The 17,928-nt window shown below is 40.2% G+C and overlaps 1 protein-coding gene across 5 annotated transcripts in view; it reads left to right on the top strand.

The window, feature by feature from the left end:
• Positions 1-17,928, top strand: part of efr3bb (EFR3 homolog Bb (S. cerevisiae)) — a 52,702-nt gene that overhangs the window by 26,592 nt on the left and 8,182 nt on the right. For all 5 annotated transcript variants that reach the window (XM_049484003.1, XM_049484007.1, XM_022662921.2 and 2 more), the window contains 18 exons: positions 965-1,092; positions 1,191-1,341; positions 1,986-2,107; positions 3,505-3,654; positions 5,351-5,488; positions 7,327-7,405; positions 7,591-7,726; positions 8,808-8,966; positions 9,057-9,162; positions 9,447-9,498; positions 10,738-10,910; positions 11,030-11,105; positions 11,693-11,854; positions 12,926-13,057; positions 13,172-13,239; positions 13,954-14,081; positions 14,195-14,286; positions 14,369-14,417. In XM_049484003.1, coding sequence (XP_049339960.1) covers positions 965-1,092; positions 1,191-1,341; positions 1,986-2,107; positions 3,505-3,654; positions 5,351-5,488; positions 7,327-7,405; positions 7,591-7,726; positions 8,808-8,966; positions 9,057-9,162; positions 9,447-9,498; positions 10,738-10,910; positions 11,030-11,105; positions 11,693-11,854; positions 12,926-13,057; positions 13,172-13,239; positions 13,954-14,081; positions 14,195-14,286; positions 14,369-14,417 — 2,101 coding nt within the window. The remainder of the gene's footprint in view (positions 1-964; positions 1,093-1,190; positions 1,342-1,985; positions 2,108-3,504; positions 3,655-5,350; positions 5,489-7,326; positions 7,406-7,590; positions 7,727-8,807; positions 8,967-9,056; positions 9,163-9,446; positions 9,499-10,737; positions 10,911-11,029; positions 11,106-11,692; positions 11,855-12,925; positions 13,058-13,171; positions 13,240-13,953; positions 14,082-14,194; positions 14,287-14,368; positions 14,418-17,928) is intronic.

Genomic DNA, 17,928 nt, shown 5'->3' on the forward strand with positions numbered 1-17,928 from the left:
CAGAGACTCTCAATTTCTTCTTTTCCACTTCAAACCTGGTATTTAGGCAGAAACATTGAGTGACTTGAGTGGAATTCAGCAGTTCATATGCACATCATGACCCTCACACGCATTTACTGAAATTCTTAACATAGTATATTTTAAAAATATGACCACAAGTGCAGCTTTTTCTCTTTTCCAAAAACACCCTAAGACTTTTTTTTTAGCCATAGTAATGTGTTTTTATCAGTTCTGCTGGACTTCTGTGCTTAATAAGCAAACTTGCTTTAAGCTTAATGACATGAATTACAGTCTTTTTAGCCGGCGCTGTTCTATATTCTTAGCTCCTCTAACTTTGGACTACAGTCTTCTTTGATGTAGATCATTAAGAGGGAAGTGGGTCACTGCAGTTTTTTGCCATGTCTGTTACAGAATTAGAATGACACAAAAAAAAACCCTTTAAAACCTGTTTTAAACCCTGTTTCTGTTTAACATACTCCTTTTTTGTTCCTTTTTGTATTTGCACTTATTTTGTATAGAATACATTCTAGCACTTTTATACATATATATTTTTAGATATATTAAAACATTTTAATGTATTTATTTTACATGTATTTAGTAATACCGAGCAGCCATTTGTTTTTTGTTGTTCTATTGTGTTCTGATAGAACACAATAATATCTATTCCTGTAGTTTATAATTTTGCTCTAAATGTGTGCAAACATTATATGCAGAATATCCAGCAATAAAGCCAACACAATAGCACACAGTAGAGTCTAGTTTCAGTTTTTTATGTTTTATAGATTTGTTTATTGGTGTGATTTAGTGTTTAGTGTTTGACAGCTGCAGCAGTAAGGTTTTTTTTTCTTATATATCCTTTTAGGTGCCAGTCTAGTTTTTTGTTTAGTAACTATTAGCTGCAGTTATTATTGTGTATGTGTATTATATTAATGTATATTGTGTTTGTGTATGTGTGTGTGTTTAGGATGGGTTGGTAAAGGCCAACATGGAGAAGTTGACATTCTATGCACTGTCAGCTCCAGAGAAACTGGACCGAATAGGAGCTTACCTGTCCGAGAGGCTATCCCGTGATGTGGCTAGACACAGATATGGGTAAGACAGTGTACAGCTCATCTAAAATGTTGATTTGTTTCATGATGCTCTCCTTCTTTTACTCTTTTTTAAATGTGTTTCACTGTTTGTCTCATCAGATATGTGTGCATTGCTATGGAGGCTCTGGACCAGCTGTTGATGGCGTGCCACTGTCAGAGCATTAACTTGTTTGTTGAGAGTTTTCTGAAGATGGTGCGCAAACTGTTGGAATCTGACAAACCCAACCTGCAGATACTGGGAACCAACTCTGTAAGTACAATACAAGTGTTAATTCAGAAGAAACCAGAAGCAGAGGACCAAAGCTTTCAAGCTTTTAGTTTTGATTATCTATATTTTAACCTTAGGTTGTAGTAGGCAGAGTAGGGGAGCACTTAATATATCATCACTGTCTGGCTAAACCTTGTATTTACAAAAGGGCAACTTTATATATAATGGAAAAAAATCTCATTACCTTTAATTGAAGTTTGCATAATGATTTTTCTTTTTGGATTATTGCGGTGGTGATGAAGCAAGGGATTTTTTTCCTCTTTTAACAGTAAATGTAATAAATGTAATGTAAATGTAATAAATGTAGTAAATGTAATTTTAATGCTGGGAATTTCCTTTCTACTGAATCATTTTGGCTTTATTTGCTAAGATGGCTCTAATTGTGGAATTTAATTACTGAAGAGGCTTTCAAGGGGAAATGGTCATTGTATAATTGGTGTAATTTAAAAGAGAAGGTCAACACATTAACACTGTGGCATTTTTCCTTACTGATGACATGGAGTGTGTTTTTCCATTTAGAGAAATATCATGTTTGAAATGATTGCTACTGTTTATTGATTTGAATATTTTTTCTTTTCTCTTTCCCTCTCTCTCTCTCTCTCTCTCTCTCTCTCTGTCTTGGACAGTTTGTGAAGTTTGCCAACATTGAGGAGGACACTCCTTCTTATCATCGTAGTTATGATTTCTTTGTGTCACGGTTTAGTGAGATGTGCCACTCCAGCTTTGAGGATCCAGACTTTCGTATCAAGTGAGAAATTAGATTCATCTACCACATCATCTGAATTCTGAAAAATACAAATACTTTATAACACAATACCTGTACAGACGTTATTTTTGACTGCAAACTCCTCTATTATAACAAACAATATGCACATTTTGTTGACTTTTTGAAGCCAGTAAAGCAACACTGAAAATGTTGATTTTACAGACACTTATTTAGCATGTGTTCAAATCCACATAAATTCACTGTTTTTTGAATACATTATTATTATTATGGCCTGTTATACTGTCTCTGTGTGTGTGTGTGCGTCTGTGTGCGTCTGTGTGTCTGTGTGTGTGTCTGTGTGTCTGTGTGTGTCTGTGTGTGTGTCTGTGTGTGTGTCTGTGTGTGTGTCTGTGTCTGTGTCTGTGTGTGTGTGTGTGTCTGTGTGTGTGTCTGTGTCTGTCTGTGTGTCTGTCTGTGTGTGTGTCTGTGTGTGTGTCTGTGTGTGTGTCTGTGTGTGTGTGTCTGTGTGTGTGTCTGTGTGTGTGTCTGTGTGTGTGTGTGTGTCTGTGTGTGTGTCTGTGTGTGTCTGTGTCTGTGTGTGTCTGTGTCTGTGTGTGTCTGTGTGTGTCTGTGTATGTGTGTCTGTGTCTGTATGTGTCTGTGTCTGTCTGTGTCTGTCTGTGTCTGTCTGTGTGTGTGTGTGTGTGTGTCTGTGTGTGTGTGTGTGTGTGTCTGTGTGTGTGTCTGTCTGTGTGTGTGTCTGTGTGTCTGTGTGTGTCTGTGTGTGTGTCTGTGTGTGTGTCTGTGTGTGTCTGTGTCTGTCTGTGTGTGTCTGTGTCTGTCTGTGTGTGTCTGTGTCTGTCTGTGTGTGTCTGTGTCTGTGTGTGTGTGTCTGTGTGTGTGTCTGTCTGTGTGTGTGTCTGTCTGTGTGTGTGTGTGTCTGTGTGTGTGTCTGTCTGTGTGCGTGTCTGTGTGCGTGTCTGTGTGCGTGTCTGTGTGCGTGTCTGTGTGCGTGTCTGTGTGCGTGTCTGTGTGTGTGTCTGTGTGTGTGTTTGTGTCTGTGTGTGTGTCTGTGTGTCTGTGTGTCTGTGTGTCTGTGTGTGTGTCTGTGTGTCTGTGTGTCTGTGTGTGTGTGTGTGTCAGGAGAAGGGAAAGCGAGAAATGACCAGAACAGGATGCTTCCAGGGTTGAGAAAACAAATAAATTACAATTTTAATGCTGGAGGCACCCTGTTCTCGTTCTGCACATTTATATTTTTTCTTACTCCTAACACAACTAATTCATCAAATTAGCTAATTGACAACCTTGACAAAATTGACAAGCTGCTGGGGGTGCCCTCAGTAGCTAAATTGAGAAACACTTATCCATAGTATCAGTTCATCTTGTCTTTGAAGTCTGAGTGTGAGTATGTGTGAAATATTTTGTTTTCTGTGCCTCAGGATCCGTATGGCTGGTATAAAAGGATTGCAGGGGGTAGTGAGGAAGACGGTGAATGATGAATTACAGGCTAATATCTGGGACCCTCAGCACATGGACAAGATTGTTCCCTCGCTGCTTTTCAATTTGCAGCCCGGAGAAGGCACAGAGAGGTGAGAACATACATTTGTACAGCTTAACTTTTAGATTTATTTCTCCTCACAGAAACAAAACATCTTTCAAAACGAGCAGCTATGTTAAAATCTCCTGTAGAATTCTGTTGTCCAGGATGAGTTCACTGTTAGATCAGTGCTTATGCACAAAAATAGAAAATGAAAGAGTAAAACGTCAGTTTCACTGTATCTACTGTAGCTGCTGCAGTGGGTACTCTTATAATTCAGCACGACTCCATTATGCTGATGGAGTTCTCAGGTAATCAGACATGGATTTCACCTCCCCTCTGCTTTCTCCTGCTGTGATTCCCTGGTGATGTGACCCCAGGCAGGCCTAATTACAGTACTGGAAGAGACAGTAATTACTCCTATCTGCAGTTTGGTATGTGCTAATTGGCTCTTACTGCAAATGGCAGCTTATTATTAACCCACAACCACACAGTTCTTAAGGGAACAGAGGACAGGAATAAAGTGAAAGATCATTCCCTTTATCTCTTTACATGAGAACATTTTAGTCTTTATTCAGGTAAATTGTTGCAGTTATTTATACAGCTGACAGTCTAGAATAATGATGTCCTGCCTAAGGATGCAACTGAAAATAAATATTTCAATAAATTTAGCAAAATTTTGACGAATAAAAATATGCTCTAAACAAATGTGTATAAAAGATAAAGATACACATTTAAATGATTATTGTTTATAATTTGTCAAAATCAAATTCTGGGTTCAACAGTTTTTGTGGTCAGTATTTATTCACAGATTAGACACATTTTGTTTTCAGCAATCACTCTGTATCTCACTATGGTATATGATATATAGCCCAGTCACAACTGTCATTCTGTGAAACACTCAAACGCTCTTTAACAGCAGTGTCAGATTTAAATGCAGAGTGTGGGATTACATGGCTCCTTAATGTGTCATGGCCAGTTAGTTTGATCAAGTTCAACCTAATATAGCACCAGAAGCTATATATTATATTAGTGACCTAACATTAAGGTGCTGGGTGTTATCCAATATGCCTTTTCAGTGCCTTCTGCCCTAAATTCATACAAATTCATAACTAATGGAATCTATAAGTAACTCCTAAAGAGACTTTTTGAGAGAGTTTTTCACAAAAGAAAAATACATTTAGATTTTTTTTTTTTGGAAGAAATGTTAAAGCTGTATTGAGCTTATTATACCCTTTCTACACAGAACCTCCTATAGAGGTTGCGCTGTAGCTGATTGAAGAGGCTACCATCAAAACAGTACTACACAGCTGTGTGAAAACGGCAGTGTGAGCATAGAACGTCGAGGTGTGAGCCGGGACAAGAATAGGTTGATTAATAAATTATGACATATCCTGCAAGACCCTCTGCACGTTGACACACACTCACACAAAAGGCAGTGCATATCCTGAACACACACTGTGGAACCTGCTTTATAGACCTTTAACTATTTATGAGCTTTAGTTAAGCTCCTAACCTCTGAATTTCAATGGTGCAGCTGAAACTACTTGAATATAGGGAGCCTCAATATTGTTCATGTACTTCAAGTGTAGTGTCTCACCATGGTCATGGCAAAAGTTAATAAATGTAAAGAATATGATGAATAATAAGGTTTGTTGTGACTGACTAGGTTTTAGTGGGGACCAATATAAAGATGGATTTGAAAATATCATGTTTCTTTTTTTTCTTTTGTGTGTGTGTGTGTGCAGTCGCTCTCCCTCTCCACTGCAGGCCAGTGAAGGAAAGGAGAAGGAAAGTCCAGCTGAGCTCACAGAGCGCTGTTTTCGGGAGCTCCTCGGCCGCGCTGCCTACGGCAACATCAAGAACGCAGTCACCCCTGTGCTTATGTAAGATACCTTCTCCTCCACCTGTGCTCCATTCTCTCCTTAGACCTCAACTGCTCTCTCAGCATTTATTTATCAGTGTTTAACCTGGTGTTCTTGCATCCAGAGCTGTCTTTCTCATTTAAAACACTAAACATACAAAAGTATGGAACACTTTCTCATTCATTCGTTTCATTCAAAATTAAGGGTATTTGGGGGTATTTCAGTGTTTATCGCACTTTTGTAGGAGTAATTGTCCTTACTGTCCAGATGGGCTTTTTTTGTACTAAATTTTGGAGCATTGATGTAAAGATTGAATTGCATTCAGCAACAAGAGCATTAGAGAGGTCAGGATGTTGTTTAATCCCCATCACAATTTGGCATTATGCCAATAGGTACTTCTTTATGTGCTTTAGAGAGCCTTATTCTAATTGGCCATGCTTCTTGTGTGTATATAATGTGGAATCTGAATGCATTCATTGGACACAGTGGCTACAGTCCATTTCTCATTTTAGTGAGATTTTAAGTCATAGACCAACACAGAGGTGCACAGAATTGTAAAGTGGAACAAAAAAAAATATTTTCAAAATGTTAATCACATGCAAAAGTATTTAGCCCCTCTCTATCAATACTTTAGATGGGCCACCTTTTGCTCAAGCTCAAGCTCAGTCAGGTTGGATGGAGAGCATCTCTGAACAGCAATTTTCATATCTTATCACAGAAGCTCAGTGGAACTTATGTCAGGACTTTGACTAGGTAATTCTAACACGTGCATATTATTTGATCTAAGCCAATCCTGTAGCTCTGTCTGTTCTGGGTCATTGTCTTGCTAAAAGGTAGATATCAAGTATTTTGCAGCTTCCAACTAGTTTTCTTTTAGGATTGTCCTGTATTTAGCACCATCCGTCTTTTCGTCATCTCTTACCAACTTTCCTATCCCTGCTGAAGAAGAACATCCCCACAGCATGATGCTGCCACCACCATGTTTCACAGTAGGCGTGGTGTGTTCAGGGTGATGAGCAGTGTTACTTTTCTGCCACACATAGCGCTTTTCATTTAGGCCAAAATGTTAAATCTTGGTCTCATCTGACCACAGCACCTTCTTCCACATATTTACTGTGTCTCCTACATGGCTTGTAGCAAATTGTAAATGGCACTTCTTATATCTTTCTTTCAACTATGGATTTCTTTTTGACACTCTTCCATAAAAGCCACATTTGTGGAGCGCAGAAATTGTAGTTATCCTGTATACAGATTCTCCCACCTGAGCTGTGGATTTTTGCAGCTCCTCCAAAGTGACATGGGCATCTTGGCTGCATCTTGACTAGTGCTCTCCTTGCTTGTTTTTTTGGGTGGACAGTCATGTCTTGGTAGGTTTGCAGGTGTTGAATACTTTTTCTATTTTTAGATAATGGATTGAACAGTGATACCTGGGATGCTTAAAGCTTTGGATATGTTTTTATAACCTGACTCTGCTTTAAACTTCTCCACTTAACTTTAACTTTATCTCTAAACTGTCGGTTGAGTTCCTTGGTCTTTATGATGGTTTTTGTTCACTAGTGTTCTCTAACAAACCACTGAGACCTTCACAGGACAGGTGTATTGATACTAAGACTTAATTGCACTGGATTTTACCTAGGGGCTTCAGAGTAAAGGGGGCTGAATACTTTTGCACATCACATCATATGAATTATTTTGCAAGCCACTGTAGATAACGTGCAGATGTATCAGTGCTGTTGGGAATTGTAGTTCTGATCTTTGCTGTATCAGGAGTTTTTCTATCACCAAGATCTTTTTTTCAGCTTAGTCATTTGCTGTTTTGCTTATTTCTCGCTGTCTCGCTCTGTCTGCTTTTCCTCCAGGCACCTTGATAATCACTCACTTTGGGAGGGGAAAACATTTGCAGTGCGCTGCTTTAAGATCATCATGTACTCTATCCAGGTGAGGAGTCTTTCTGGGGGATTGAACGTTTATGCTTTCTGTTGCTTTAATGCGTCAGATAAGATCAGAAAATCTAAATGCCTCCATAACTTTGCACAACTCAATAAACTCTCTTTCCCAGCACTCTGTGTACTAGACCCCGGTGTTCACACTGTCTAATATGTTCTTTTTATCTTTCTGTCTAGTCACAACACTCTCACCTGGTTATCCAGCAGCTTCTGGGTCACTTGGATGCTAACAGTAAGACATCGGCTACAGTGCGTGCCGGGATAGTGGAGGTTCTCCTGGAGGCAGCTGCTATAGCAGCAAGTGGCTCTGTTGGTGAGTTGATAAAGTGGATAAAGGACACATTTAAATGTAGAATTGTACTATATTGCATATCCTGCTGCTGATAGGGTACTTTTACATGTAATACCAGGGTTCATATGGTCATGCAAAACCTGGAAAAGTCATGGAATTAGAAAATTATTCCAGACCAGGAAAGTAAAATAAAAATACCCCGAAAGTTTTGGAAAAGTCATGGAAAATTGATCTACAGATCTTTGTGTTTCAGTTTATCGATGGTGAAAAGCTTAGAGTTAATTCAGTAATTTAGCCCTACACAATGGAGCTCTTTGGATCTGACACACATTTTATTATTAAAGTTGTCAATATTTTATCTGATTCATTTTAGACCTACTATAATCAATTTTAGTGATAGTTTTAGTTGGTGTTTGGTTTTAATGTCTATGCCTGCCCTGATGTTTTAAAAATAGTATGATCTTGAAAATTTGCGTTGAAGGTATGGAAAGTTCATGAAAATTCATGGAAATTTTTTGGTTAAAACATGTATGAACCTTGTAATACATACCTTAGTCTGAAGGTACTGATGCTACCCTAACCTAACCTATCCTGGTTTGGACTTTCACATATAGTCATAAGCCAATAAATCACGTTTTTTGGGGCATTAATGAGTCAAACACTTTAAATAATTTATTATGGTTTAATAAAAAATTATCAGTGAATTTAATATAAGTACTAAGACTGATTGGTGTAAATGTAAAATGCTGTTGAGCATGCTCACTCACCCACTACCCTGCTTTTTGAAAGCTACAGTGTAAAATCTTTTTCTTTTTTTTTCTGTATCAGCTGTCACTTTCTGTCCACTAGAGGGAGATATTGGATTTGGAAACTCTAACCCACTCTTTAGACGTTTATTTTTATGTTGTTACATGTATTATTCTTTAAAAATGTTTTATTTTGTTATTTGTGAAAGTATTGAATCTCCCTATTAATAAAATAAAAACCATTACAGCTTTTACAAGTGAAGTAAAACAAAGTATTTCCTGTTTGTTGATTCACATGATGATTACCTGACCTCTGTGTGTGTTTTTGACTATTTGTTTGTGTGCGCATATTTTAGGCCCCACCGTGCTAGAAGTGTTTAACACTCTGCTGAGGCAGCTGAAGCTCAGTGTGGACTATGAGCTCACTGGCTCTTATGACTGCACCACCATGGGCACTAAGACCATCAAAGAGCATGAAGAGAGGCAGCTCCAGGAAGCTGTCATCATGACCATAGGTGAGTGGGTCTAAATTTGTGTTTGTGCGTGTTTGTTTTACTGTACTCCTGATTCTCTAACTATGGTTCTTTTTACTGTCTTTGGTTTAGGTTCTTTTGCTAATACTCTGCCCACGTACCAGCGCTCTGAGGTGATGCTTTTTATCATGGGAAAAATTCCTATTCCAGGCATGCACCCAACACTGCAACCTGCAGGGTAGGTTATGCAGCCTGTGGAGCACCTTGAAACCTTGCATCAGTACATTTATATCACACAACCAAAATAGTTGTGGTAATGCTGCAAAAATTGCAAAAAAAAAACAAAAAAAAAACATTACCTCTTCTATCTGAAAAATGTAATTAAGTAATTGTGTTAAGTATTGTATTATATTTTCCATTGGTTTGAGTCCAACCTATGAATTAATTTATTTGCATGTTTTGATAGATGTTGTTGTTTATGATGATTGCAAGGTGTAAATATAAATTCACTGTGTGCGTCAGGTCTGAAGCAGACAGGCTGATCCAGCTCATGTTGTTGAAATCTCTGAGACAGGTACAGTCCCTCTGATGCCTTTTGTTAAGAATTCACAGTTAGGAACACTCTGCATTTATATTAAAAGTCCTCTGCATTTATATTAAATCAGGTTGTCACAGGATGTGTTAAATCAGGTAAAAATGTGAAGGACTGATTGTAAACATGGTGGGGGGTATAGCATTAGCAGGGAGCAACTTTAAGGTCCTAGATCAGGGGTGTCCAAACTGCGGCCCGTTTCCTTTTTGGGAGCGGCCTGCGAGGTATTTTAGAAACAAAATAAAAGTTGGCCCGCTGTTACGCAGGTTTTTATAATGTGAGATTCAAAGTTTGAACGCAAGGTGTCAGAAAGGGTCTAAAAGCGGAGAACGTGCTCAGTTGTAGCGCAGAAAAACGGGCCAAAGAATCTAAAAGCGGAGAGGGTGCGAAGTTGTAGCGCTGAAAAACAGGCCAAAGAGTCTAAAAGCGGAGAGGGTGCTCAGTTGTAGCGCAGAAAAACGGGCCAAAGTGTCTAAAAGCGGAGAGGGCGCTCAGTTGTAGCGCAGAAAAACGGGCCAAAGAGTCTAAAGGTGGAGAGGGTGCACAATTGAAGCACAGAAAAACGGGCCAAAGAGTGTAAAAGCGGCGAGAGTGTTCAGTTGTAGTGCAGAAAAAGGGCAAAGCAGTCTAAAAGTTGCCGTAATTTGAAAAATCTTAGTTTACACAACACTGTTAAAGATAAATAAATAAATAAATAAAGATAGTAAGTAAAGTAAAATGGTGTGTAAATGAAAGTAATCAGGAAAATGTATTGTTTAAAGTGGTATATTTCATTATTTGTTTTATTACAGATTCTGTGGACCTTGATTTCAAATATATTTCTGCTTCTGGCCCCCAACAGAAAATGTTTGGACACCCTGTCCTAGATTATCAACAAGATCTGTAATTTTAATCTAATATGCATCTGTAATAATAGTGAAGTAATAATTGTCTGTATCCATATTTCGCAGTTCCAGGTCAGCACACACTAATAGACTAATTGGGCCTACTAATGGATTTGGCCATGTGCTGTTTTGCAATTGTAATTGATTGTGGCACCTGTGAAACAACCCAGACGGGAACATATGGGCTATTTATGGAGATTTGTAGAAATTGCACATGCACAAGGCTTCTACCAGACACAACATTTTTTGTAAACACTGATTCAGCATCAATAGTGCTCAAGATTTCACAAAACATTCAGTGAAAAACCTCATGTCCTCTCTCCACCGTGTCCTGCAGGTGACAACTGGCTTTCAGAGCACGAACATGTTGACCGCTCTGCCCAGCTCATTCCTGGACCCACTTTTGTCATTTGCCCTATTGGAGGATGCACACATCCGCCTGCTTGTCCTCGAAATCCTCGTCAGCCTCATTGATCGCCATGACAACCTTCCCAAGTTCTCCACCATTAGGTTTGTTTGCGAAGTAGCATAGATATAAATAAATGTCAACAGGAAGAAGTGACCACATAAGAAATGACTGTGATATGAAAGCATATTGTTGAGTGAATTTTTTTTCTGCCTGTCTGTAGTATTATCTCTGACATCTCTGTGCTCAAACTGAAAATGGAGAAGTGTTCTCGGCAAGACAACCTCTTCATGAAGAAGGTACATGCCCTCGCTCTCCCTCTATTTCTCAAACTGGGTCAGTAATTTGGTTAAAGTATACACTCACTAAAGCACTTTTTTGTAATTGAGTTGCTGTAGCCTTTCTGTCAGCCCCAACCATTAACCTCTTTCATCGACAAAGTGTTTCTGTCTACAGGACTTCCACTCACTCAAAGTTTTTCTCTGATGCACCATTCTGAGTAAACTGTAAAGACACTTTCAGAAAATCCCATGAAATCAGCAGTTCAAAATATACTGAAACCTGCCTGTTTGGTACCAACAATCATGCCACATTAAAAAATCCCTTTCTGGCATAATGCAAATCCTAAAATGACAGTAATATTGTTTATTGGCCCAATTTATCAACCAAAAAAATGAGTTATTCTGAAAGGCATAGTCACACAATTAGCTGATTAGATAAATGCATGAATTACTAGGTGCACAGGTTTTTTTTTATTTAGTAAGTGCTCAGCCAGTAATGTAATTTTTTGATATGCTTCAATCACATCAGATACTCATTTGTCAAGGTCTTACACAGTCAGTTCAGATATGAGTGCCTACAGTGTTTGTGTGTGTTTGTGTTGCAGCATGCCCAGCAGCTGTACAGACACATCTACCTGTCGTGTAAGGAGCAGAGCAGCATGCAGCCACACTTTGAGATGCTCTACACACTGCTGGCTCTTATCAGCATGGAACTTGCCAACGAGGAGGTAGTGGTGGACCTCATCCGCCTGGCACTGGCTCTGCAGGTCAGTAAAGGGATGAAGAGTTTGAGACCTCACACTTTTTTACACAGTCTTTTTTTTTAAACTTATGTCTTGTCTATTTCAAAAGCATTTACGTAATCCATCTATATATTCAGTTCTGTGTTTTTGCCGAGTGGCAAAACATACCCATTCTGCTGCCTTTTTAATGTCATATCTGTCAGAAAAAAAGTAAACATTTTGGAGATCAGCATTACACATACTCACTTTTAATTGAACTGAAAAACAAATATAATCTACTAAACTGTTGTAATCTTGTTAACGTAGTAGTTTAAACAAATGAACTGTGATAAAGGAGTGTTTATTGTCATGATGTTAATAAGGCATGTTTAAGGTCAGTGTATTAATATATTATAATTTACTGATTTTTTTGCACTATAATGGCGCACATAAAATACTTAAATTTTTACCAAAAATCGTCTGAGAGCCTTATAATCCAGTGAGCCTTATGTATGAATTTCATCGGTCAAGTTGTAAGGAGCAATAAAGCCACTCCACTGAAGTACAGAGTTATACAGGAGTTTCGGTTTAGTTCTCCAACACTATTAGCATTACCCGCTAAGAAAAAACATGGCAACACCCCTGTTCCTAACTAGTGCCGCTAATAATGTGCTTTATAATCCGGTGCGCCTTGTGTATGAAAATAAACCAGAAAATATACGTTCATTGATAGTGCGCCTTATAATCATGTGCGCCTTATAATGCAGAAAAACCGATAATTCATAGGAGACAGTATGCGTTCTTGAAAATTACTTTTAGGATTTTTTTTTTCCAGACAGGGATTAAGAAACCAACTATAACTATAAATCTAAGTATATGACAGTATTTCAATACCAAAACCCCACTGTTTAACTACCCATACATACCTCTGAAATATTTAAAATAGCTGGAATTGTAACTTGTTTACTTAAATTTGATATGCAGATTGAGTTCAGTTTTCTTAAACTTAAATGATAAAATTGAAAATATTTCTTTTATAAACGTGTAATACACTTGCATATTAAAGTATTAAGATACAAGACTAAAATATGTCTGCTCTGGGCTTCTCTGTGTTAGGATTTGGCTCTAGCCAGCGAGGAGACGCTGCCTGTGTACAACCGCTGTGCTGTTCATGCCCTCTCTGCTGCCTACCTCAACCTCATCTGCCAACTCACCACCGTGCCCACCTTCTGCCAGCATGTTCACGAGGTCAGTGCACAAGGATGCACCATATCTTTGTTTCTGTTTGTCTGTGTTTATTTACATCTGTTTGATCACTAGTTCTTTCAAACACAAAATATTGTTCATTTGTTATGGTTGCAGGTGATCGAGGTGAGACAAAAGGATTGTCCATTTCTTTTGCCTGAGGATATCTTCATTGAAGATCCTAAGTAAGTCTGGTCATGAATCTAGAAGTTTGTTCTGTCTGTTATGGAATCTGCTTTTTTTGTGGTGTGTAAGGTTTCAAAAGTCTACACTGTCCAAATGCTTCTGATTTTAAAATTATTCCATATAAATGTGTGTATTGTTAAACAAAACAAATATTGTGACAAAGCAGAATCGTTGAAGCTTTGCAGAATCTCTTTAAGGAAGCCAGTAATGAGGGGTGGCAAAGAAAAACTCAGTAGTAGAGGAAAAAACTTAAAAGGAACAAAGTCTCGGAATGGGAAACCAATTCTCCTCTGGTCGAAGTACAAGAAGTCTTGTTTTGTTACAAGTAAAGAAAATTGGAGTTTATGGTCAAATAATGTGAAATATTGGGGTACTGTGAGTGGATAAAAATATGACTGTGCAGTCAATTATTTTTTTTATAGAAGCAGCTTTTGGGACTTTGACCTTGTATTTATAGATGATAGAAAAATTACATTGAAGAATTAAACTTGTTGCTGGGAATCGTGTTTGGAGGTATTGATTTTCAGTAGAATGGGTAACTTGGACTCTTTATGAATTTTTCCATTTTTAAGAACCACTGGTGGATGTTTCTTCAGGCGTGCAATGTGTGCAGTTTTTCTACTATGTTTAAATGACACAACCTTGTTAGCAGTGCTGATAAAACATGTTTTGTAGCTTATTTGTAACCTCTGTGCTTTTGGCTTCTGTGGCAGGATCCCTGAGGTACTGGAGAAGCCAGAAGGAGAAGTGCTTTTCCAGCAGGCTAAAGTCACCGAAGTGCTGGGAGGAAGTGGCTTTAATACAGAGAGACTGGCCACACCTTATATACCTCAGTTTACAGGTATAGTGTCTTCCTATAAGAAAAATGCAAGACATTCTAGTGCCAAATGGAGGGTTAACATATATATGTATAATTTTTTTTTTTTTTTCATTATTGTTTTTTTTTTTCCTCAGATGAAGACAGGCTGTCAAAGAGGAAGAGTATAGGTGAAACTATCTCCCTGCAGGTAGAGGTGGAGTCCCGAAACAGTCCAGAGAAGGAGGAGGTAAGACAAACATACTGAAATATACATTTTCTCTTGCTCTTATGCTTACTGTCTTAGCTAATGTTGTTTTTCTGTTCTATAGAGAACACCAGCTGAGGAAATCACATTTGAGGCACTAAAGAATGCCATTGGTGAGCCTGACAATAATTTAATTCATACTCATGGTCTCTATTCCATTCATTCCATTCTGAAACTACTGACTGGCCTTCTTACTTACTTACTTACTTACTAACTAACTCCTCTCATATATGACTAGAAGTAAAGGGTGGTTGTACACTTGTTTGAATCAGCCAATTTACAGTGGCAGTCCGTATTATTTTGTTTCTAAACTGTACCAGTGTGCTGGAACGAGCATTCCTGCTAAGCCTTATATATTCATTCTAAAAACTGGGGTGTCGGGTTGCTTTTTGCGGGAGTTCTTCTGGCCTTGTCATGCATCTTTACTTACTTACGTCACACGTACAGCCTCTAAAAGAGGATCCGGCACAGTTTTACTGAATGCAAACTGCTGGTGGAGCAATGGAGACTTCAGAAGGGGAAACTCAGACCTCAGTAGCTCATTCACTAGTTGAAGTGAAGTTTCTTTTTTTTTTTTCTTCCTAATTTTTCCCATTTTCTCCCCATTTTACACGGCCAAATACCCAACCCACTCAACAGGACTTCCCCAACATACCAGGAGGGTAAAGACTAACACATGCTTCCTCCGATACATGCAAAGCCAGCCACCTCTGTTTTTTCGAACTGCTGCTAATGTAGCATTGCTGAGCAGCCAGCACCCTCGGAGGAAAGTGCAGCGGCTCGGATTCTGACTGAGCGCAATCTCTCTCTCTGACTGAACTTAACTTGGAATTGGATTTATCGGCTCTGAGCGGAGACCACATCACACCCACCAAGTTTAAAATGAATCTTTTGCATGCTCTGTGCAATTACTCATTCTCACCAGAGAGGGCCCTCAATCCCTAAACTTAAGGACATCAGCTTTAATTTACTTCCGTTAGAGATGATCTGAATAATAGATGCTCAAAGTACAACATATAATAATTATTTCGGAAGTCTTATACATAATAGGGATATTTTTATATACATATTTATAGTTTCATATTTGTGAACTGTTAATTATGTATTTATTATTTAGCAAGGCTGCTGGTAGCATCTTTTTCACTAGTTCAGTTTTGAAAATGCATAAAAAGAGAGAGGCCTATTGAAGCATTTGGGATGGAAAGGGGTGGGCACTATGATGAACACAGAGCCACAATACTTTCTCTGTTTGCATCACACTGACTTTACTGTAAGCCGGCTTTTGGCAGTAGTGATGATAAAATGCATACATCCATTTATACAATGGCTGAGCTATAGCTAATAAACAGGGCAGGGATCTGTAAGCCAAGCCAGGAAGCCAGAGACATGCCTCTGAACACACACACACACACACACACATAAGGCGAGGAAGAGAAAACGTTAGGTTATGAATATAACCCCTGTTCCCTGAAGGAGAGGAACGAGGTACAACACATAATGTATGGGATATCACGCCCTTGCGTGTCTGGCTGAAGACACCTTTAATCACGCCTAAAAGGCAGATGATGCATAGTGACGAGGGCAGGAGGGCCCGCCCCCTGCATATAACCCCACGTCACCAGCATCACTCCTCAGTTCAAGATGCTGCTCTTCACTGAGCTAACAGCGAAGCGGGGCAACCTGTGTTGTACCTCGTTCCTCTCCTTCAGGGAATAGGGGTTATATTCATAACCTAACGTTCCCTTTCAGTCGATTCACTCGGTACAACACATAATGTATGGGACCTATATACACGCCCCGCGGAGCAGACACCGAACCAAGCGGGCACACTAGAGCACCCCAGACCCCGAAGAAAGAACAGCATGAGCTACTGAAGGGGCCACCACATCTAGGCGATAGAAGCGCACAAAAGTATGAGGTGATGCCCAGCTGGCAGCAGCGCAAATGTCTTTAACGGAGACACCCTTAAAAAGGGCCCACGATGCAGCCATTCCCCTAGTAGAATGAGCCCGCACCCCCACAGGCAACTCCAGACCCTTGCTGTTATAAGCTAATGCAATAGCTTCCACAACCCAGTGAGAGAGACGCTGCTTAGACAGAGCCCTGCCACGAACTGGGTTGGCAAAACAGACAAAAAGCTGGTCACACCCACGGAAAGCCTGAGTACGATCAATGTATGTACGCAGTGCACGCACAGGGCAGAGCGTGTGCATTTTTTGCTGCTCCTCAGAAGCAAATGGAGGATGAGAGAAAGAATTAAGCTCAAAGGCTAGTGAACTATAAGACATAGGCAGCACCTTTGGCACATACGCTGCATTAGGGCGTAATGTAACCTTGATGTCCCCTGGTGCAAACTGGGTACATGAGGGGTGCACTGACAGAGCATGAAGATCACCCACACGCTTAGCAGAGGCTAAAGCAAGCAGCAGAGCCGTCTTATACGAAACATATTTCATGTCTACAGAATTTAGGGGCTCAAATGGAGGCCCAGACAGGGCTTCGAGCACAATAGTGAGGTCCCAGGGAGGAACGGCTGGCCTAGATACAGGCTTTAGACGTCGCACTCCCTTTAAGAAACGTATAGCTAGGGGGTGTGCCCCAGGCGACAATCCCCCAAAACCAACATGACAGGCTGATATAGCCGCCAAATATACTTTTATTGTCGAGAATGAGAGCCCACGCTCCAGTAACTCCTGAAGGAATGTCAAAACATCCACAATGGAACACTGGAAGGGAATCAAATTTCTTCCCTGACACCAGTGCTCAAATGCACGCCATTTATAAGCATACAAACCTCTTGTAGAGGATGCCCTTGCACACTGAATGGTAGCCACAACATTAGAGGGCAAACCGCTGGCCATCAAGGCAGACTTTTCAGCGGGTAGGCATGGAGACACCACAGCTCTGGCCGGGGGTGAACAATTTCCCCTCCCGCCTGAGACAGGAGATTCGAGTGAAGTGGGAGAGCCCATGGATCTCCTGCAAGGAGACTGATTATTTCTGCATACCATGGTTTTGATGGCCAGCAGGGAGCTACAAGTATCAGAGAGAGGTTCCCCTGGCGCACCCTCTCCAGTGTTGGCATGATCAGCTCCACCGGGGGGAATGCATAAAGCAGAGTGTTGGGCCAGAGATGTGCCAGTGCATCCACTCCCAGGGGAGCACCCTGGTCTGCTAGAGAGAAAAACAGAGGACAATGCGTGTTTTCTCTGGATGCGAAGAGATCTACGTTGGCCCTGCCAAACCGATCCCAGATCTGTTCCACCACCAGGGGACTGAGTCTCCATTCTCGAGCTGGAGGACCTCCCCTGGAGAGGAGATCCGCACCCAAGTTCAGGCGGCCTGGCACATGTGTCGCCCTGAGTGAAAGTAGGTGAAAACTGCTCCACATTAGAAGGGAGTGGGACAGATTCAGAAGCAGGAGTGACCGCGTGCCCCCCTGCCTGTTTATGTAAGACACCACGGTGGTGTTGTCTGTTCTGACTAAAACATGCTTCCCCCTCAATTCTGAGAGGAAGCGCTTTAGGGACAAATGGACCGCGAGCAACTCCAGACAGTTTATGTGGAGGGAGCGCTGCGCTGAAGACCACGCCCCCTTCACAGCTGCCCCGTTGCACACCGCAC

The sequence above is a fragment of the Astyanax mexicanus genome, chromosome 1, assembly GCF_023375975.1.
Source record: "Astyanax mexicanus isolate ESR-SI-001 chromosome 1, AstMex3_surface, whole genome shotgun sequence".
Lineage (NCBI taxonomy): Eukaryota > Metazoa > Chordata > Actinopteri > Characiformes > Acestrorhamphidae > Astyanax > Astyanax mexicanus.